The sequence below is a fragment of the Cottoperca gobio genome, chromosome 20 (assembly GCF_900634415.1).
Source record: "Cottoperca gobio chromosome 20, fCotGob3.1, whole genome shotgun sequence".
Taxonomy (NCBI): domain Eukaryota; kingdom Metazoa; phylum Chordata; class Actinopteri; order Perciformes; family Bovichtidae; genus Cottoperca; species Cottoperca gobio.
The window spans coordinates 12,884,890-12,908,120 of record NC_041374.1 but is presented as its reverse complement, the minus strand read 5'-3'; the positions used below and the strand labels follow the sequence as shown (position 1 = coordinate 12,908,120).

The 23,231-nt window shown below is 41.5% G+C and overlaps 1 protein-coding gene across 1 annotated transcript in view; it reads right to left on the bottom strand.

The window, feature by feature from the left end:
- Nucleotides 1-16,386: 16,386 nt before the first annotated feature.
- vav3 (vav guanine nucleotide exchange factor 3) overlaps nt 16,387-23,231 on the bottom strand; it is an 82,410-nt gene continuing 75,565 nt past the window's right edge. The window contains 2 exon segments of the mRNA XM_029457603.1: nt 16,387-20,285; nt 21,804-21,955. Coding sequence (XP_029313463.1) covers nt 20,241-20,285; nt 21,804-21,955 — 197 coding nt within the window. The 3' untranslated portion in view covers nt 16,387-20,240.

Sequence of the window (23,231 nt, the reverse complement as noted above, 5' to 3'; positions counted from 1 at the left end):
AAAAGACACATTCTTCCTCCTCTGTAATTGTTTTCTGTTTTGATTGCGTTAATCACACCTAAAAGTAGGTGTAATTATCTTAATTCAGAAATGTAGTCGTGCGCAGACGCAAGCAAATTAAATGAATCAGATATAAGTGAAAGCCCTCTTTTTGTCACTGAGGGTGGATATTTTTTTTTTTACAGTATTTTGCCAGCGCACTAGGTATTCATTCAACTTGTTCGTTTAAAGGCAGTTTTATCAATGTTCACTGTTGTCTGTGTTAGACTAATAAGATCAGAGACAGCTGTCTCGTCAGAAATAGAATTGATTCGTTGCCATGTCCATGGCAAAACACCTGATGTGCAAAAACGTTTTCAGACATGTGAGACTTGCAGCTTTGGCTTCTGTAAACCACACTGGGAAGATACAACAGCCTGGACTGGTTGTTTGACTAATAGTCAGTCAGTGATAGAAAACGTATCAGTCATAGCTTGAAATTTTCATATGTAAGACCATGCTAGCTATTCCCTCCTTTCCTGTTTGTTTTTTTTTGTTCATTGTTTCTGAGAAAAATGAGGCCACAGTTGACAGATAGTGATATGTTCATTTGAAGTTTCTTTCACTATGGAGGAGATGGAGGTTAGAGAATTAGCATCACTGTAGCATTGTTCACCTTCAAAGAGGCGGGCTAATTCATGCTATCTTTGATGTTCCTGCAGGTACACCATGTAGTGGGAGAAAGGAGTAAAAGGGTGAAATATGAGGAAGAGATTGATGCCTGCTAACTACAAACGAGGGCCAAGATGGATTATCTGTGCCATCATTAGCCAGCATTCCTGTATCTTCCCTTTTATTGGGAGAACAAAAGAGCATCTCTGGGTGCTGTAAATACAGTTTGCTCCACTGCTGGCATCCCTGCAGCTATAATAGGGATGGGATAATCAGCTGTATTGTGGTCCAGCCTAACTAATAGGAATATCTCTGCAAAGGCTCTGGCAGGGAATCAAACAAAAGGCATTTAATGGATGGTAAAGAGGCATATCTGGCCAAAAGTCTTTCGGCCTGGAAACTTGACCACTGGGCAACCTCCAGGGTTTGGAGAGCACAGTGTGTTGGTTGGCAGTTCAGCAGCAACAACCAGGTAGAGTAAATGAAACCGTCCCTCTTTGTTGACATTCTACTGGAATTAAAGTGCACTTGAGCAAGCCACATCCAACCTGCTAAAAAGCGTCTGGTCAAATGGGGGGCAATGCTGAAAAGGTGCATGAATAAAATTGTTCTGCAAGATTAGCTTGTTTTAGAGACACAGTGCAGGAAGCATTGACACCTGAGTGACATTTTTGTCTTTGAAGCCCAAAGTGAAAAAGTATAATGAGAGAATACGTAAGACATTTTTGTTTCCTAAAACTCGTGTCCAACCAGCACGAGAATCTCTCCTTCATCTGGTTTGAGCTGATGAGCAAATGCAATCGGTAACCTAGATTGTTGCTTAGGAAGACCTTCATTAAGGCGCATCTCGGAGCAACAGAAAATACCTTTTTTGCTTTTACTTATTCCCCAAGGACACAAACCGGTCTGTGACTGAAATAATTATGCATGGCATGTTTGCTTCTGTACAGCTTCTGCACAGTGTTGGTGTCTTCAGTTATGAAGATATAAATATATCTGTGCTTACCATGATGACTGTTATCTTTTCCTGTTTTAAAGAAGTGAAAAGTATAAACCCACAGTGAAAACTCAATTCTGGCCACAAAATCAACCACTTACTTTACCATGGACTGGTTTGGTCATGTTGTTGGTAAACTGCAGTTGAATGCCCCCTTCAGCAGCTCAAGAGACAGATAGAAAGTTACGAATGTAACTACGGTTCTATGAAACCTGGATGACCGCCAGAGGCAGTGCTTAACACTGAATATCTTCCATCTCGCGCATAAGCAGGTTGAGTATTTATATCAACAAAGTCTTGCGTGACCTTGGTCATGTATAAGTTCCGGTGTCATCGACAAAATCAGTCCATCTGGATCTTTTCGCAGAATCACAAAATTCTGAGTGACTAAGAACTCTGGCGGTAATCCAGGATTCATAGAACTGTAGCTACATCCGTAACTTTTATTCTATTTCATCCTTACTGACCGCCAGAGGCAGTGCTTAACACTGGATGACTTATAACAACAGAGTCACGAGGAATCCTGAGTACCCGCCTCATAAAGGTGGAGCAGAGGGCCTCTGCAGAAGAACCACGCCCAATGGATGAGGGGTGGCGACATTCACCCTGTAAAACCTGGAGAATGTGCTCGGTGATGCACATATGTCCTCCAAGGGCACACCCCTCAGGGTTGCCCATGAAGTGGAGACATTCTTGGTGGAGTGGCATTTTACTCTGGGCTCTCCCGCACGCTTTGCCGAAGTGATGGCAAGGAGAAAAGCAGTTTTTGCTGACAGCCACTGTTACGGCCACGGCCATTGTCGTCTGCCTTATTTATCTGCGGGGACTATTCTGTGGATGCATGCACCTTTTGTTTCCCCTATTATGTATGCAGATTAGGATGTGTGACCCCTGCCCCTTGATTGGCTGCAGCGATACCTCTCCTCCCACCTGAGGAAGACCGAGTTGAGATTGGCGCGTACCTGTTCCGGTCCACCAATCCGAGGCCACTGGAGAGACCAGAAGCTTCAATAGTCCAGCCAGCTCTACAGTCGGGGCTGCTGGTGTTGTCAGTCTACACACATGCATTTCTGTTTGGTCCAAGACTGTCGCGCTCTTATGTAGAGTATATGTTATGTATATGTTGCATATTGTGTTTCGTGTTCCGTGTGAGCTGTCCGCATTGTTTAGTTGGGACAGTTTGATCGTCAGCCCGTAGAACAAGCTGTTTAGAGTTAGTTGTTAAGCATGCTAGGTGCTCCGGTGCTGTTTATGCCTTCTTGTTTGTAGTTTGTATTAATCCAGTTTTCACCCCGAGTTTTGTTTTAGAAATGTTTAGGTTGGGGTTTATTTTTGTTGGTAAACAATGGTAAAGCATTGTCTTTGTGAGCATAGCATTTAGCACTGCAAATGCAGGTTCTGAAAGCCAACTAACTAACTTAACGATACATGTATTTGTATCAATGCACATGTATACACAACGTTTTTATTATCTGTGGAAAGGAAAGGGAGAATAGAGCACAAGAGATCCTGAGAACAAGGACAAAGAAGCATGTTTGACCAGACGACTAAGCTCTCGCTTATAACAACATAACAATATACAGCACTGACTGTAGCTCTAAGCATTGTTATCCTGATTATTACTTGCTGTACCAAAAAATGGTTCCATTCATTCTCAATAACCTTGAACATAGATGGCAATAGATGTTTAAAATAAAAACACATTTATCCTCCGGGAACTGCAGAGCAAAAACAGCAATGACCGCTTAGCACCAAGGATTACAAAATAATACATATAACTCACATTACCACTTGAAAGAGTTTAAGACTTTGATTTGACTTAAGAATTTGTCGGTGCATTTGCATATGACCTTGGTGAGTGTTTTGGTGTAAGATAGAAAGGTGCTTCTCCATGCATGCATGTAATCAGACTGCCTGATTAAACCCGTGTAGACCCCCCATTGCATGAGAGCTTCACAGCTCACGTGTGTGAGCGTACACTCTTAAGAATCACTTATCATGGCAAATGAGTGTCAGTCAAGGTCTGTAATGCACTGGGTAGGTCTGTCACATTGTCTTCTCATTAATCCTTCCACCGTAAGTTTCCACAAAGCATTTTCTGTTTCTTGGTGGACATTTGGGCAGAAAATAAAGGTGTGTTTTTGTTAAGATATTTAAAAAATGATAGTGTTATTCACTGTTACGTTTTTTCATCAAAGTAAAAGTCGTGATTTTCAATTTTTTTATGGAACAAAATATTGGCCAAATAGTTGGACCCCATCATCGAATGTGTTACTGATATGAAAAATTAGCTAATGGGATTGCAAACGTTTTTTTTCCATTTCACTGTCACCAATGCTTCGGATCAGTCCCCAGTGTATATATTATCAGCTAATTACCTTCCCTTTCTGGCCTCACTCATGCTCCCACTCCCTGTCAGTCTTTCTCTGTTTTATCTCTCCCTTTTTTTTCTCCCAGCCTAACCACCACCACCAGTCCTCCTCACACAGCACCACCTCTCTCTCTGCTCTCTCTCTCTCTCTATCTTCCTTTGTCGCTCATGTTTTCCATATTTAGTCATTCGACCCAAGTTTATCTTGTCATCTAACGGATTCCTCTGCAAAGTGAAAAATGACATTTTGGGTCGGGGACTTCAAGGATGGTCAAGTTAATGAATGGCCACCAGATGGCTCTTATTAGGCTAATGTGTTCCCCCTCTCTGCAGCCCCAGCTCACGCCTGGGGAGTTAACTCTCTGGCAGCCAGTATGTGTGTGTATCTCTGTCTATCTTTGTGTGTATGCCCATGTGAAGTGTATGTGTATGCGTGTGTGTTGTGAGTTAAATCGGGTTAACCTGAGGAGGGTGGAAGGACGCTGCATCTCCACTTTAACTCAGCCGCTCTGTGTTTTGATAGGGTCAACTGTCCACGGCTGTCCCGGACACTCCAACACCCAGCTGACCCGCAGCCCTCCCCATCTGACAGCCTGACACCAGCCGCCACCTCTGCACTCAAGACTGAAGTTTACATGCAAAAAATAGGATTCAGAGAATGAGCAGCAAGGCTTTTCCCCCTGCAATCTGACAGCGTGTTAATTGCCTCATTTATAATCCCTGCTCATCAAAATGAATAATTGTTGTAATGCATACATCTACCACAAAGACCTTTGTTAAACTCCAGAATTACGCTAAACACGGTAATTAATTGAGTTTCATTTATTAGATCGTCATCAGTGTACACTGCCACTGGGCCTTTGTGTTTCCGTAGGTGGATGCTGTAGCTGCGAGGGATGAGAGTAGAGCTGTCAAAGCTGTTTCAAATTATGGCTGCCGTTAGCTGCTCAACACGTTACCGGAGGCCACAACATCTTCTGCCACCAGCTGATGGGACCTTTCATCATAACTCTTGTTTTGTGAGCAGAATGTAATCAGTTGAACAAAGAAAACAATGTCTTGGTGGAAATTGAACCATACATGTTGGTGTAGTTCACTATTATTTGTGTCACTATATGCATGTGTGGCATTCATTACAAACTTTATATTGCATATGCACACATATGGAACTGTTACATCCCCAAATGAATGTGTAAATGTTGAATCTGGTAATATATGCTGTGTTGCTACCCAGGCTTTTTGGGCCTCACCATGCTATTGGTTAGTGAATGTGAAAACCAATCGCAGCCTATCTGGTTGTATAAAAAAGCTGAGGAGCTGCATATCTGGGCCTTGTGGCCATTGTCTGATGCCTGCTTACGCCCAGATAAAATAGTAAGCCAGTTGTGTCATTACTTTCATCCATTCTCATCTGCTTATCCTGATCCAGGTCGCGGGGGAAGCAGGTGAGGCAGAGCATTCCAGACTTCCCTCTCCCAGGCAACATTTTCCGCTCTTCTTTGGGGACCCTGAGTCATTCCCAGGCCAAACGAGATATACAATCACTCCAGCGAGATCTAGGTCTACTTTGGGGCCCTCTTACCAGTTGGGCGTGCCCAGAAAACCTCCAAGGAAGATGCAATCCTCTTTTTTCCAGCAGAGAAACATGGCCACAGAATTGGAGGTAATCACTATCATTCCAGCTCCAAACCGTCCCAGTGCGTTTTGAAGGTTACAGTCTTCAGCCAACAGAACCACATCATCTGCAAAGAGTAGATTAGAAATTCAGATTCTCCAAACTGGACACTCTCCTCCACCGACTGCGCCTTGAGATCCTGTCCACGATAATAACAAACGGGATCGGTGACAAGGGAAACGCACACTGGAAACGTGTTTGACTTTTTGCTGAGAATACGGACACAACTTTCACTTTGGTTATACAGGGACCAGATGGCTTATAGCAATGACCTTGGTATCCCATTTTCCTGCAATTCTTTCCACAGGACTCCCTAGGGGACAAGGTCTAGAGCATAGGTCTTCAATAGGGGCTCCGCGGAAGTACTGCAGGGGGGTCGCAAAATTGTTTGTAGATAAAGCAAATATTTCTTTATAAAAAATATAGCACACCCCCCTCATTTGAATACCGCTGCAGTAGGGGTCCCTGCTCCATGCTACACCAGTTTGGGGGTCCTTGGCCTGAAAAACATTGAAGACCCCTGGAATGCATTTGCCAAGTCTACAACACACATGTAGACTAGATGGGCAAACTCCAATAATCCCTCAAGCAGTCCTGAAAGGGTAAAGAGCTGGTCCACTGTTCTACGGCTATGGCGGAATCTGCATTGCTCCTCCTGGATCAGAGGTTCAGCAATTGATTGAACCCTGTTTTCCAGCACCCTGGAATAAACTTTTGAGTATACCCCGATAATTGGAGCACACACTCCAATTCCCCTGTTTTAAAAATGAAAATTATCCCCCCAGTCTGTCACTCCAGAGCCTTTGCGTAAAATTAAGCAAGGGCTTTGTAACACCAGTATTTTACAAAATTCAGGCAGTTAACCAATTATAAGCCTTCTTGACAGTGCTGACCTTGAGAGGACAGAAAGCCAGAGAGTCCAAAATACAAGAAGCTATTGTAGCTTATTAGCTGCACCATTCACTCACTTTTATGTAACCTCCTCTGTCAGAATAAAAACTGTTGGACAAAACATGGAAGGTTTTCAGACAGTTATTAGACATTAATAAACTGTGAACTTATTATCCAGTTAGCAACTGAGCTAAGCTAACGATCCAACAAGCTTGCTTAGTTAGCTAACTCAATAGCTTCTAGAAGGCATATTTTCCTCTTTAATATCTTCTTTTAATATTTTGTTGTGCAATGGTGAACAAAATAAAGGGGGGAAATAAAGAGAAAATAGAGAAAAGTTCCAGGAGCTATTGTGACTGACTAGCGGTTAACCACAGTTCACCAACTAGCCCTACAAGTAGTCACTACATCTCTCTTCTAGACCCATCCTTTTTACTTGGGCAAGTGAATGTTACTATGTGATGTGACTGCTGCTTTAGTCAATAGCCAGTTGTTTAGGGAAGAGCTTCCATTTGGATTCCTTCTCTTTTCTCAGTTTCTTTTTTTTTGTGCTTCATATTTTTTTGCAGTTGGGGAGTTAAGTTTCAGATTGTAACTCTGTCTTTCTGGGTATTCTAATTATTATTAGCATTGTGATTTGGTTTGTTATTTTGGACTGGGCTGCCACTGGAGTTAAACTTCAGAAAATATACAAAATGTCTCCTTATATTCTTCATCTGGTTTTATGTTACTCCAATTCTCCCCTGGATCAACTTGGGGCTGAATATGTAAACATAGTTTAGATATGGTAGAAAAGCATGTATGCAAAGTAACTCCATCTACAGGTAGCCTGAAGGTAGCTAACATTGCCGTATTCCTCATTTTGCAGATGAAAGCAGCATTTAACATAAACAGGGCCGGCCCAAGCATTTTTGGAGCAATAGACAAAATGTGTTAAGGATGTTCTTTCGCTTTTTCCCCTGTGCACCAGATGGCTTGGACCTCTTCATCATTAATGAATAAGAAAAAAGACTACTGTGTGGCACTGTTACATCGTCCCCCAATTAATGTGAAAATGTTGAATGTGCTAATAAATGCTGTGTTGTGTATACGGCTCATATGCTCTCAGGGCACTTCTTGAAGAATTCTTGAAAGCATTTCAAGAAAATACAAAATTGACTTTTAAGGCCATGAAAAAGTGACATTGTTTTGTAGTTAGGCATTTAATCCATGCTTTGCAACATTTTGGAAATTCCAGTTGTGAAAATGTTGACTCAACAAGAGTTTTTTTTCACAGAAGTTTTTTTTTAAAACGTATTAAAAATAGGACGGCTGCTGCTTCTGTTTCAGGGACCTGAATGCTAGCTCTGGGATACAATAGAACAGGCTTTGTGAGTTTTCCATGACAATTGTTTTGTTGTGAAAAAGGACTATTGTGCTGTAAGTTGCACATACGTACAGAAGGATGTTTGCACCAACTAGAAAATGGGTTATTACGGAAATCTTTTCAGGAAATTCAGTTGTTGCATTAAATGTACCAGTGTAGCTAACAGATCTATGAAAAGTGAGCCAGCACATAAATGAAATGCAACTGAATGAGCAGTTGATGCGTGAGTGTGGTTGCCACAGCAGACTAAATAGGCCAACAGCATCATCATTATCCATCACTCTGAAGGTATAAAACTGTAATAAGGGAGTCGGGTGACCTCAGGCGGGGCTGAAACTCGTCGTAGTGGTGGTGCCTTGCCATCAGTGGAGGTTGGGACATAACTGCTGACGCCACTACATTCCCAGGAATGACAAATGGGAGCTGAATACATCTGGAGGTGCTTCAGGGGACACTAGGGAATGGGTACATTTCGAATGGCACGATTGCCAGTTGAGGTTAGGAAGGAAAGAGAGAGGGAAAGCAACGAGTGAGCTCAACTCAAAGACCTCAAAATAGAAGATCTGCCTCCCACATCTCCATCATCCCTCTGCCAAGCGGGAGGAAATAGGGGTCTGCATACATAATATAGAGAACTGCATGGGTGTATACTATCAACTAAACTCCCTCTAGCCACAGTTATGCTTTGAGCTACAGTATGGATGTAAAGTATAATCAATGGCCGCAGCTTTATCAAATAATTCACATCGACACATTTCATACAGCTAACGGGGGATTTAAAGCTTGGTGGTGCTTGTGTTAAAGATCATCAGCACATTACTGTCGTTATTGCTTTCATGTTTAGATGCCTTTATACAGTGTGTGTGTGTGTGTGTGTGTGTGTGTGTGTGTGTGTGTGTGTGTGTGTGTGTGTGTGTGTGTGTGTGTGTGTGTGTGTGTGTGTGTGTGTGTGTGAGATTTTTAAGGGGAGGAGATGGCATGTTAAAATGTAACTGCAGTGACTGCATTACAGTTACAGTTAGCTGGTGTGATAGTCCTAAAGCTAATTTTCCTGTAATTTAAAAATTAATTTTGACGCTCCAACTATATTAGTTGTTTTTTTCAAACAACTATATTTTTCAATATATTTTAATAAATATACATTTATTAAACTGGCTATTTACTTCATATGGACAGAAAAAATAAGAACGTATTGTTTGTAAATGTGGTTTACAAACAATACAAATACCCTTTACATTGCCCAAACATAGAGAAGTAACATTTATTTTAGATAATATGTGGAGTCTGTGACAATGATCATAAGAGCCTTAAACATTAAACCTTTTTTTTATACTGTCTGCCAGAGAGGCAGCACAGTGCTCCAGATTTAAACACACATGAACACAAATGTACTGTAAACGGCAATTTCTTTGCATTGCAACGATCCAGATAAGTAATGGATGTGAAGCTTCCCAGCAGCACCTAAAATAAACTTGTCTAGCAATTAACCAAGATGCACCGGGGGAATGAGTTGAGCTCACGCATACTGTTCAACCCCACATAAAAACATTTCACATGCACAGCACCATACCAAATATTACAGCAAGGCAAATACAAGAGCACATGTTCAGGCAGTTAACATGCCAAATCAGAAATGTGATAGTCATATAGATAATTGATATGTCAAACAAACGGCATGTCATGTTGCCTGTCTGTGGTCGTTTCAGCAGTGAAGATCCTGTAACACGAGGTGCATGATGCCGGAAAATCCTTCCAGTCCCACTTCAATATCAGAAGGCAGGATGAGCTAATGCATTTGGAACAGAGGGGCAAATGAAATGTAACTGAGACAGTAGCTTACCATACAGAGTGATAGTTTCCTCATCTCCTCTGCTAAATTGGAGTGGATCAGTGTGAGCTCCAGACTCCCGTATAAACCACAGGGGAGGGAGTAATTCCAGGATCACCTGCACCCGTGGAAGTACCTCGGCTGGGATAAAATTTCACTTGAGCACAAGTCAAAATACTGTAAAAATCTACTGGAGTAAAAACAAAAGTGCAGCTGAAGTTCATTTAGCCAATTTGAACTTAATGTTCCAAATATGTCTCTTACATTTCAAGGTAGTATCAAAGTTAGACACCACATTACATATAGGCGATATTCTGTATCTGTGTGTCTCTGCGGTGGCTTGAAGCAATATCACATTAATGTTGAGAAAAATATTCAAATCTAGCACACCAAGGCTGGGAGATTCTAGGTGCCTTTTTTTAATGCATATTTTCCTGAGGTCAAAGTAAAAAATTTGAAATTAGAAAATTAAAAAGTCATGAAAAAAATAAAACCTGAAACAATGATGTCACAGAGTTTGGTGCAATATTCATGTTAATCCTTCAAAATGGGCTCTCTGTAGGAAAACATTAATTCAACTTTTTGTCATGATTTCATGTATTGCATTAGACTTTTGGGTATCTATATTTCTTTCGCAAAATCGATTGCTATTTTTATACATACTGGAAACTCCTGACTTACTTTTCTGCAATGATGAAAAGTCTTTTTTTCTAAATTGATGCGGTTATTTGTGCCATTGTCTCTTTAAAATGCCTTGGCCAGCTGTTCCACAAATGGCATGCAATGTGCAAATGCGCTGGCTCTTTTCTTTTGAATTGTGTTCAGTATATGCATGCATTCTTTACTTTGAACTCCTTGTGATTTGAAACCATTTGAATTCAGTGGAACGCAAACTAGAGGTAACTAATGAATGTGCACATATAATGGCTACGGCCATAACTGCATCATTATACACCGGCACGACATCTACTTATGATGTATATGTCGGTGCACAATTTATTTGTCATTCATATAATGTAAAGAGTATTGTACAGTTTTTTGATAATATGACAATATGACTACAGTGGGTCACAGATATGATACACACATCTAAACTCTCCCAGTTTTTCCTTCCACTTTGTGTATCTATAAAAGCGCTATATAAATGAAATGTATTATTATTTCAATGTATGCAAAGAGAAAATAAACTCGAATGTGGATCACACAGTACAGGGTGTCATCACTCCCAGGTATTTATTTACAGCATAACTGAATATAACTGCTGCAAGTATGAACTATACATGTGACCACTGTTGAGATGCTTTTCTCAAGCTATTTGTGTATTTCATTGTAAAATGTACATTGTTCTGAGCCCTCTCAGTTTCAGCTGTGCACTAGGTTTGCTGTTGGTACCTGTTGACCTTGAAGGTGAATTTGGAAGGACGCCACCGTAAAGTTTTTATGTATCCTCTCAAGAAGATACGAGCAGAATGTGTTAAATATGGCAAGTATAATGTGACTAAATAAAACTTGCGAGTCAGCCTTTCAGCAAATTAAATTATACATGTTTTAACTGTTTTATGATGCTGATGATTATTTAATGCAATGTTTGTGCCACCATCTGTTACCAATGTGTTTGCATGCATATGTGTGTTGGGGTGGGGGTGCACATTCTGTACAGTTAGCGTGCGTTTGTTAGTATATGTGAATTTAAAAGATAAATAAATGCTACAATGAAGAGCTGCAGCTCTACAAAGTGCACTAAAGTATGCAAGACTGTATGCCTTCCTTTAATGCCACTGCCAGTTGGAATAAATGCATTCACCCTGCACACACTTCGCTGCTGAGAAATGCCAAGCCATGTCAACATGCACACAGTGCTGTAGAGGACATACGCTCACTTGAATCAACGCTTCAGGACTGCATATGTACGAGAATAAACTACAGGCTATAATAATGTAGCTGCAACCTGTGAAGAAGGGTGCCGATACAGTAGTGTGTGTGTTTCCGAATGGGCTAGTGTATGTGTGTGTGTTTTATGGTGATGAGCTGTCTGAGTGTGTTCCGTAGACAGCACCTCAGTGTTTATGCAGTGCTGATAGTCTCCAGGTAAACAAGGGGGAAAGAGTGCTGCTTGATATTTACACACAGCAGCCATACCTTCTGGCGATGATGATGGCTCCCACATGGCCCTAAAAGACAGCAATAAACCCAGAGAAAGCACGAGCGAAACACACTGAGAAATAGACCCGGATATATGGAGTGCAGTCGAAGAAGTCAAGACATGGATTACATGAAATGCAGGGATTTGGAAAAGGTAGATGGAAGGGAAAGGAGACAGATGACTGCAGTGCTAAACTGAAACAAGAGAGAGGTTCACTGAACAGGTCCTTTAGTTGCAATGGTCCTCACTGGTGTGCATGTTCTAGACATTTTACTACACTATCACTTTTCAATAGGATACCATTCATGCTGCCAGGCATCCTTAGCTTTTTATTCTTTTTAAGGCATAAGGCAAATCTTCCAAAGCCTTAAAATGTAACAGAAAGGAATACATTTTATTCAGTATCATTGCATGTGTTAATAACCCCTTTAACAGATATACATTTAATCTTTACATTTGTCATTACCCTTTCTTTGTGTTTCTTTTTAAAAGAAAGGCTACATATATGTCAAACAACCTCTGATGACAGTAAGATAGCAAATTATTTTGTGCTTCCTACTTTATCTGTAAGATCAGCTAGATCACAAAAGTCATGAAGCAAGTTAATAAATAGTGCGTGGGTTGGTTTGTAATAATCCAATCAATTTACAATTTTCATAGCTCTTTTATGTAGCATGGAAATTGAATTATGTTGGTTTTGTACATTTCCCCATACCGCTAAACAGTACTATAAGGTAATATTGCAATAGTATATAGCACAACCTGTGCAGATCTCTCTGCAACAAGCCAAGTTTGACAGAAAATGACCTACAGCAATATGCTGGTTAAGGACGGCTCAGGCCCTTCACACTATAAAAGATCAATAAGTTATTTTAGCGAAATAGCTAGCTAGCTCCTTTGCCAAGTTCACTATTTCACATTATAGGATCAATTCAGCACCCTAAATATATTCCAACTTCACTACACGTAGTGTTTGGGACTTATTGAAATGCCACACAGAGATGCTGAGCTAAACAACCGACCTCAGACATATCTCTCATGAATTGACAAAGTTTCATAGCTTGCTGCTGGGAGATGGCGCTCCTGAGCTACATTGCAGAATCTGTCACGTAGGCAGGGTTTAAGTGTGTACTTTGATGTGTGGGGCCACACTGAAGACTGTGTCTGGTACTCTCTGATTTAATAACAACCTCACTATAACTATCAACCACCCCTGCTCTTATATTATCAGTGACAAGGGCTTCTCCTTCTATCAGTGTCAACAACACAGAACTCTTTGCTCATCTTCAAAATCCATTTCATATCAGAGAGGACTGCAGCAGTCCAGAAAGTTGCTCCTAACAATCTCTGAGTGCTGTGAAGAGGGCTGATGTCACCCTCTCACCAGCCATCTGTCAAACTGTGCTCCAGCCTCAGCTGGAAGGGAACTGGTGGTGGATCCAGACTGGCCCGGCCCAGACAAAAAGCCCGTCAGGTGGGTGTTTAGTCCAGCGTCTCTCTTCACCCCTGCAGTGCCAGCAGCACTTGCTGCTCCTGCCTGCCACCGCTGATCCTTTTGGTCAGTGTAGCTTCAGCAGGTAACCGGGCACCAGATGGCCGAGGAGACCAACACCCACACACAAACACAGGACCTGCACATGCATGCATCATCTTTACGAGAAAGCAACAGTAAGCATCAACATGCGGTATGCGTCTTGCACACACAATACAACTAATCGCTACATGTTTCACACACAGAGTTAGCATTCACCTTTTTTGTATTCATTTTAACTGGCTATTTTTGGAAGTTAAGTTATCTTGGTTTATCATTATCAGCATGATAACAGGAACAAGGCCCACCATTTCTCCCCACATTCATTCACGCTCACATCTATTAGCCAATAAGCAAGTGAGAAACAGCACCCCACTGGCTGCAGGTTATTTAAGTCCTGTGGAGGGAATAGGAACAAAACACGACAGTAACACCACGACAGCTATTTAATGAGCACTACTATACTTCAAGTACCAAGTCCTAATTATAGCCAGGAAGTCACTTCTGAGCTACAAAAGCAAGAGGCTGAACGACTCTTTTGGATTCACTGGACAACATTGTGCTCCTGTTGCTACATAACTGTTTGCACATTGATGACGTCAACATAAATCACAATCATGAAATTATTAATAACTTGAGTCCTTAAGAAAGAACTATTCAGAGGTTGCTTTCAAGTTTGAAAATGTCTGTTAAGGGTCATTATGGTTACGCATGAAAGCGTTTATTCAGTTGTGTCATTTAAAAGTTAAAAGAATCAGTAACTCAAAACCATACGCCAAGTGATTCATACTGTGACTCATCATATGTGGCAGTCAGCACAATATGCTTCTGCAGTCGGTCCAGGTTTTTGTCCACTGATCAAATTATCATTCAAATTCCTTATCTTTGAAATATATGAAATGGTATGAGTACATCTTACAAATAAAATGCAATTCATGCTGATTGCATGGTTGCCTTTTTGTGTTAAGGTTTGAAGTTGTGAAAGAAGTATTCACTTCCTTTACTGAAATGAAAGTGGCAATATTACGCAAGTAAAATGTACTTAAACGTAGAACTCATTATGCAGGAAGCAGGTCCATGCCAGAGTAATATCCTTACACATATTAGATTATTAGATTATTAATACAGATGCTTTGATGTGTAAGAAGCATTTAATGTGGCATCAAGTGGAGGAGGGGCTCATTTTAACTTCCTGACCTTCTATAAATGCATCATGTTTGGTAAATCCACCTCCTCTTGAAAATGTGTGTTGCATATTGTTCTTCACTTGGATGGAGAGCTTCATGTGCAGAATGATAATGTCTGTGCAAAGTTTACATATTCATAGATTCAGAAATTTTCAAGTAGGATTTTGAACCAGTTAATTGAACTTCTTTTTGTGTGGTAAAACATTATTAGATACACATTTAGTATCTAAGCAGTCTGGAATGTATCCTTAATCTGTTTCATGAATGTTATATACAATATTTGATTCTGAAATGTAACGTAACAAGTGTTAAGAGGTAGAAAGCGGAAACACTTAAGTACAGTCGGTAAAGGCCCTGTCACACATATCCGTATGGCAGAAACGTATGCCGGTGCATACGAAATATCGGCAATACATTGATATAAATTCAGGGTAAGTTGTGATCGTTTGAAGGACGCAGACGACATGCCGAACACGCCAGACCTACAGCCCTGTCACACAGCTCCGTATGGCAGAAACATGCCGCCATATATGAAAAGTAGCTCAAAATTTGTCAGTCCAAATACGTCCAACTCTTCCACAGCGGTGTTGTAGCTGACGTATACATAACAAATACATAACGAATTATTATACATATGTCCAACATTGATAGCTTATCACTTACTTATACAAAACATATCAAAGCTTCTGGCCAACCGAGCTGGAAAAGTGCCATCTGGTTCACGTCATGCTGATGCTGGAGAACGGCTGGAATGTACTCTTGTCGCAGCCTCTCAGCATCCTCCATGCTCTCTGATGCTGGGTTGATGATGGGTTGATGTACTCATCAAGATGTGCTGTGAAGAAGTGAGGATGAGCTACTCACAGGGACCCATTATACTATATTCAAACCCCAATAAGCTCCCAAAACTCTAGCTGAACGCTAGCTGTACTGTAGAAACACGTTTAATAAGTTACTCCGTCGTCAGGCATCATCTTAATAGGGTAGGAATAGGTTATCCACTCGTTATCAATACATTGGCTGTAGGGTTCACCGTCAGCCGACGTAGCCTATATCTAACGTTCCTCTAACGTAGTGACGGACTGTATTTACGTAGGTAAATATTCACGTATGTATTCCGTATTCACGTATGTCTAACGTAACTTATGTGTAACGTCTGCATATCTTATGAAGCACACGTCGGGTACGTCCCGTAATTGTGAACATGCTCAAAACATCAGCGTTCAACAACAACGTTCAACAACAACGCACCCCAGCAGAACACAGTGAGTTCTTAACAAACACTACTTATACCTTACCTTATATCTACGTACACCAGCGTGTTGCTGATGTATTGTATGTGTTGTATATCTTATGCATTCGTTGGGTATTCGTCTGATACATTTTGTATTAGTAAGTGATACGATATCAATAGGTAAGACATGCGTATCTGCATATGTTCACTTTTCCGATCCGATAAAGTTGGACGTATTTGGACTACATTTCTGCCATACGGATGATACGTGTGACAGGGCCTTAAGCAAATGTGGGAAGGTTTCAATGTCTAAACCTAAAACTTCGAACAGACTCAACATAATTCAGAAGTTAACGTGCCATACTCATTATTTTAATGTCACTTAAACGAAGACATTTTAAAAACACTCTTCTGTATGTCTTTAATATTGTTTTAAAGTAAATATTCTGATAAACACGGCTGATAACAGATTACTTCAGCTGTAAATCACTCGATATGAAATAACAAATATATTAGAAGAAGCAATGTATATCTTTATTATATGCTATGTACATATTTTACAGTATAGTACAGCAACAATACACGGTAATGCTACACAGTCGAGATTGCACGGTTTTAGAGTTAGGCCACAGCGGTCGGGTACCGTGGTTATGAGACACAGAACACTGAGTGTACAGTAAGTACAGCATACATCTTTGGCTTCGTGGGGATAACAGAACACACTGAATGCAAACTTCAGTCAGGAGTGAGCGCTGATAGCAATATGTACCACAGAGAGGGGTGGATGATGTGTCAATGGGTTATGGATGGGAACAATGGCATGTTTTCTTCATGTACGGATGATAGTATAGTGTATTATGTTCTGCTCAGGTTACTACAGAAATGTCCTCCCATGTTGGTTGAGAAGATTTCATCCTAAAACCCCTGCTGGGTGAAGACCTGCCCGGCCCCTTAATCCTCCCAGAACCTGTCTTCACACGTACACGGTGTGTGCCTCTGCATATAGACAGAATCTGTGCACACACTGTATATGGGAGATGACAGAGGTGAAAGCGAATTCTAATTCACCATGTAATTGCCATCATTTCTCCCAGTCTGAGTTTGTGGTCAAACTAAACTAGTCCTCGTTTTGCTGTGGTTGTTTATAGAGAATCCGCCTCTCCTGATAATACTGAATCTTCTATTCTCCTCCCGCCAACATACAGCAGCGCCAGTTACAGCCTACAGAGCATCGGGGTGAGGGACAGAATACAGAGAGAAGACAGAGATTGGATGAAAGATAGATGGGGAAAGAGAGCAGTAAAGAGAGAGAGAGAAGGGAAGTGACAAGGTGAGATAGAGCGAGGGAGAGGAGCCGACAGAGAGATGGATTCAGCGGGGTCGCTGGGGTGAGGAGATGGTGTAATGATTAGATCACAGATACCCTTGAGCCTTCCTCCCGTCCCTCCAGCACACAAAAAAAAATCTGGAAGCGCACTAGGAGTGGAGGGAGGCCTGCAGTTGTAAATGGCCCAGCTGTCAGAGTTCATCTGGGTGGAGGAGGAGTGCGGGAGTGGATTACCGGAGTCTGAGATTAGAGAAGCCTACTCTGCCTCTCCAGTTCTCCCAAGACAGGAGAAGGGCTTGTGCTGGATCACATTTGCGTCGTCGCCTCACCGCAGATTTCCTAAAGATTTTATAAATGTAATGTTTCACTGCTCAGAGACTGAAGACATTTTTAGAGAGCAGGAGGAGAGGAAACATAAGGACGTGAAGTTCCTGGAACATTTTGAAGTCAGGGAATCTGATAACATGATGGAAGTCATGAAACTCCCCAATACAAATAATGTTTGTATGCATGTTTTTAAGTCTGCCTGCATTACTAATCCTCACTGTTCCCTTCTTTAGAACACTTAATCGTGTGTGTTTTAAAACTTCCCTCTCACTCACAGCAACAAGCCTGATGCTAAATGTTTCCTTAAATATTGTTCATCTCCTAATCAGATGACATCATCTCCAAATTTAAACAAGTCGAAGGTGACTGGCTTGGAGAGGAGATGTGTTTAGGATGCTTCCATCTAGTGGTCACTTAATGACACTGATGATAATACAACATTTGGAGCGATGCATTAGGGCGATTCTTTTTGACACATTTCTTCAGTCCAGTGTTCAACAATATGACTGAGAACGAAAGAAATATGTTGTTGTACATATTATAATGGCATGGAGTGCCAGGGCTGGCAGGGGGGTATTAAGGGGTTTCCGAACATAATGGCTCCATTAACAACATACAAAAGCATATCTTTACAATAAAGTCTTACTCACAAAATATATTCCTGACAGAACACCCAATGGCATGGACACAATGAAGAAATGGCAGGGGGGGAGGAGAGCTTTGAATGCTCTAACTTTTCTATTAGCTGTGAAGGTTTTGACTGTATTCAATGTCTGATACATGTTTTCACTTAAGTTGTCAACTCAAGAATGCTGCCTCTTAGTAAACTCCCCCAATATGTGTGACAGATATTGTATTTTATGTACTTAATAGTTTCACTTAACATAAAAGAGATGGATGGTTTTTAAAATGTCATGTGTAGGCGTGTGTGAAAGTCTCTATATAAGGGGAAAATAAGAAATATAGCCAAAGAACAGCTTTAGAGAAAGAAGACATTTTTCAAGGATTCTGCCTGCCTTCTGCCTATTGTCTGAAAAGGAATCAGCAACCGTGAATCCAATTACATTTCAATATGTACATATTTCAAACACAAAGTGTTGTAGTTCTCTGTGAAAGAGAGACTCAACATCCTGGCAACACGGCCAACTGCTGGAGACTTTCTGTTCTCACCTCCTGACATACATTGATAATTATTTGGATTCTGTGTACACTTGCCTTCCTACTCTGTCTGTGACTTTATATTGGTGTGTTAACATTACAAGTGTGTAAAGTCTGTACAGTTATTTATTTCACTGTGGATTAAGGAGACAGTGTGCACAATGTATCCAGGGGGTGAGGGGGGAACACAGGAAGGGAGAGGGAAGACAGTTAGCAGGAAGATATGAGCAGTGGAAAAAGGTTTGATTGCTGATATCAGTTCTTTTGGATTTAAGTATTAATACCTAAATAATAAATCCCCTAAATTGCAGGTGTTCTGCCCAAATTATATTCTTGAGTGAAAAAAAAGGCTCTAAAATAGCAGTTATAGTAGGAAGATGATGATAAAACACACTGATCTGGGTAGATAACCCCCCAAACACCATCAATGCCGTATTTCTCACTTGTTCAAGAATGCAATCAATCAAACAAAGCAAAGAAAGTGAGGCAGAGAAATTGAGGAATAAGGGCTGCGTTTGTGTTTCCTCTGCTTCTCTTTTCTTTTTCTCATGTTAAGGGAACAGGTGGCTTTTAGGTAGTGTGGCTCGTTCCCCCGACAGGCCGCTAATGCCTCCAATAAGATAAACCCTTGGCGAACGGGCTCCTGTCGACGGAGCCGCCACCGATAAGAACAGAGGATCGCTAACGGCTAAGACAACTGAAAACATGAGAGGCTGGGCTGGAGATAAAGAATGTAGGAGGTGGGAGGAAAATAGGAACAACAGCGATCAATTGCTGGCACTGCGGAGCGATGCTATCCAACGCCATCCCTCTCTTACATCTCCCGTAAGAGCGCGTGTGAGGCGATCATAATCTGAAGGGGAGGAGAGGTGGGTGGTGTGTGTGTGTGTGTGTGTGTAAATCTGGGTCATGAAGTCATCAATAACCACCTGCATTAATGGCAGAAACGCACAGGCAAGGTCAAAACTAACTGAAATCCCTTCAGAGAGAGAAGGGGACATAATACAGTGTTGATCTTTTCCGCCTCAGATGGCTCTATTCCCACAGGGGGTGGTAGGGAGGATGGATGCTTGTATGGGTGGATGGATGAGTGCATGAATGGAGGAGTAGCATTTGAGTATCTACTTTTGACAGACTGGCGACGGCCGACTTGGCAAGCAGAAACAGGTGGGAGTTGGGGGCTGGCTGGCTGAGGAAGGGAGCGCAGGGTGAATTATGGATCGATGGAGGGAGGAGGGGGTGTCTGGCGAGGGCTTCAGCCCCGCTGACAGGCAAGCTGCTAGTTGGTGGAGTCACTTAGCCACACAGAGTCAACCAGAAATGATGGGGCATCTTCGCATCTGTAGCGTGCTGTAGCCCTTTTCTCTCCCAAAGGCTTCTGGGATGGTTGTCGGCAACAGGACTCCATCGAGGAGAGTGCTTCGCTCTGAAAAGTAACACGGGGGCAGGCAGCGGTGCAGAAGCTCAGTCTTTGCTACTTATGTGTTCATAGTTTGTTTACTCCACTGCTGCCGTTTTTCCTTTATTTTACTCTTCTTCCTCACGTTGGACCTTTCACTCCTCACCCTCCTCTACGTACGTGGATGGGAACCAGCCGACCTGAGGGGGAAGAAATGTGAATAAGTAATCATACAATTAGTAATTTATGGTGTATCTACTTCCACCGTTGCTTTTTCTACTAGTGATTTAATACTTTTACTAGAAAGCCCTTGGTGGTCTAAAATAACATTTGGCCATTTGTCTTGCTGAGTTCCAACGTGACATTTATTGCGAATGTTTTACATTGTTGACAAAACTATTATGATAAGTTGTGTTTGGAGATTCATTTTTGGGAACACATAACTAATTCATATTATAAACTCAAGGTTAAAATAAATGTGAGCACATTCTTTGCAACAAAAAAAGCTTTGACCCTACATGGCCAAACGCTTTAATAAAAACAGATCGAGTCGGATTTAAATGTCACACATTTCATTAAATAATGTAAATCATTATGGTTATTAAAGACATTTTGTATGATTGGAATAAGCGATATTATTATACACATATTTGGATAGCGTGTGCCAGTATCTTCTGTTTTGATCACAGTTGACGATAACGAGACACTAAGAGCCTGATATTAAATAGAATTGATATTCCAACATTATAGCAATATAATCCTAAAGTGTTTTTCAATTGACAAAAAGTCAGCCTGCTTTTTCTGAGGCAGCAGAACTGATTGTTTTTACTGGTTGAAGCGTCTACAGAGACTCTAACAGCTCTCGACAGACTCTACATACAGATTTTAGTTTCTACCGGAGCAGCATCAACACGCACATCAGGCTTAAAGAGAAAAGCTTCTTCATTTACAACATCTGTTCAGAAAACACACTCACGGCACAGACACATTACTGAGGGCTGCAGCACACACACACACACACACACACACACACACACACACACACACACACACACACACACACACACACACACACACACACACACACACACACACACACACCAAGCTGAAATGCGGTGCATGTGAGTAGGAGTCAGTACATATATCTCCCTGCATTTAGAAGCAGGATTTTCTCAAGGCTGCATGCCTGATTATAAAGCGTGCTCGGTATTGGAGGGAAACACGTATGCATTTAAGACATACAAGATCAGCAAATGAACTCTTCCATGCGATAATATTGGGAAATGGAAATATTGGAAAGGTGTTCGTGACAGACTAAAGATGAAACAGACTCAATCTGAACAGTCCCTTCCAGGTAAATACAGACAAGAATATCCCTTTCAAACTGCCAGTTTTTAAGCACTAACTAAAATTGGATTTAAGGATTTAACATCCAGGATGAAGAAACAAAACTAGTTTCTGAGTAAATAAAGCTAATGAAAGTTCGGAAACTTTTATGCCTTGATTAAATAAGACTGAATGTAAACATGCGTCAACATCAAACACAAACTAATGAAAGAGAGAAAAACATTTCGCCATACCAACGTAAACTTTTTCAAGCTTTTTAAGAAAGTGGATGATCTGGGAGCCGATATCAGCCCCCAGAAAATATTATTTCCCCCGTTTGATATTGGTGATTTGAGACTGTTTTATTGGCATCCTAAGGCCAGCACACGTACCCTGCTGTTGACCTCGCCCCTCCACCAGCCGTTGGCTCCGGACTTTGTGTAGATCTTAACCACGTCGCCCTCCTGCAGCGAAAGCTCCCGGGTGTCACGTGAGCTGAAGTCGTACCGCGCGATCGCCACACCAATCACCTTTGGCGTAAACACTAGAAAGAGAGGGGAGGAGAGAGGGGTATTACAATACAGTTGGTTGTATTCAAGGTTTAAGAAACTTAAAAACATCATACTCAGTGTCGGCACATGTACACTACACACAGATGAAGATGATATTTGTTCATTCATCCGGACCTTTCACCATCTTTCTTTCTCTTTCCCAATTAAACGTAAACACATCTGCCAAGTATAGTACTAATAGTAGTAGGAGAATGTAGCTGCTGCTAACTAGATATAACGTAAGCGTTTACTAAAGAGGAGCTGTAGTTCTGTGCTCACAAAGTAATCATCGTTTAATTTTGTTATATGTGTTAAAGCTTAATATTTCTTCAGAACGACTGAATGTGAAGTAACGCTGAGTTACAGAGGCTAGCCTGGGCGTCATGACTACCTTGTTTCCCTCCTCCTCCAGCTTGTGATGCTACTGTAACCTCCTGTTTACTAAGTTGATTGCTTTTGTACGGCTCTACAAATGTCTCCTAGAAACATATTTATAAGTTATCAAAGTCTTCACTATCTAAGACATGTCCTAACGTTTAATGGTGTAACCTGATGTAGTAGGTCACTGGTTTGAAACTAGGCAGGAGTTAGAAATGATGAACAGTGTGTCTGTGAGGCCCTACTAAGTAGTTGTGTAGTGCATTGCTTTAGTTGAGTGTGCTGACAGCTGTGTGTGTGTGTGTGTGTGCGACTAGACATCCTGTCACTGAGACAGCAGTGTGAGAGGCAGCTGTGGAGAAGGTTAGCTAGTTACCTCTGCTCCATCCCACCCTGCCGGCTCTCTACCTGCTCCAGACACTGTCAGGTGGGTCGGACTGGGCTAAGCTGACAGGTGGAAATGGAATGTCAGACCTCTACAACCTGGCCGTGGGGATAGAATATCTAATATAGAGGAACTCTTGTTTGGACACCTCCACCTTTACTTTGACGGACAGACACACACAAGCAAGCACACACAACTCAGCCACATATGCCTCAAACGCCACTCATTTCTCTCATTGTACATGCACAAATGCACACACACAAAATAACATGCATTACGTATACAAACAGTCCCTATTATCCACACAGGATGGCATGTATGTGCACACAACTATGGAAGAGGTGAAGTGGTGCAATGGGAAGCTAGACGGCAGATGTAAAGGCAGAGATTCAGACGGTGATGTAATGTGAATGCACTGAGCTACGGCCAGCATGCTAAGCAGACTTCAAGATGAAAGGAAAGAGAGGGAAGTGGTGTGAGAGAGGCAGACAGAGAGAGAGAAGCGA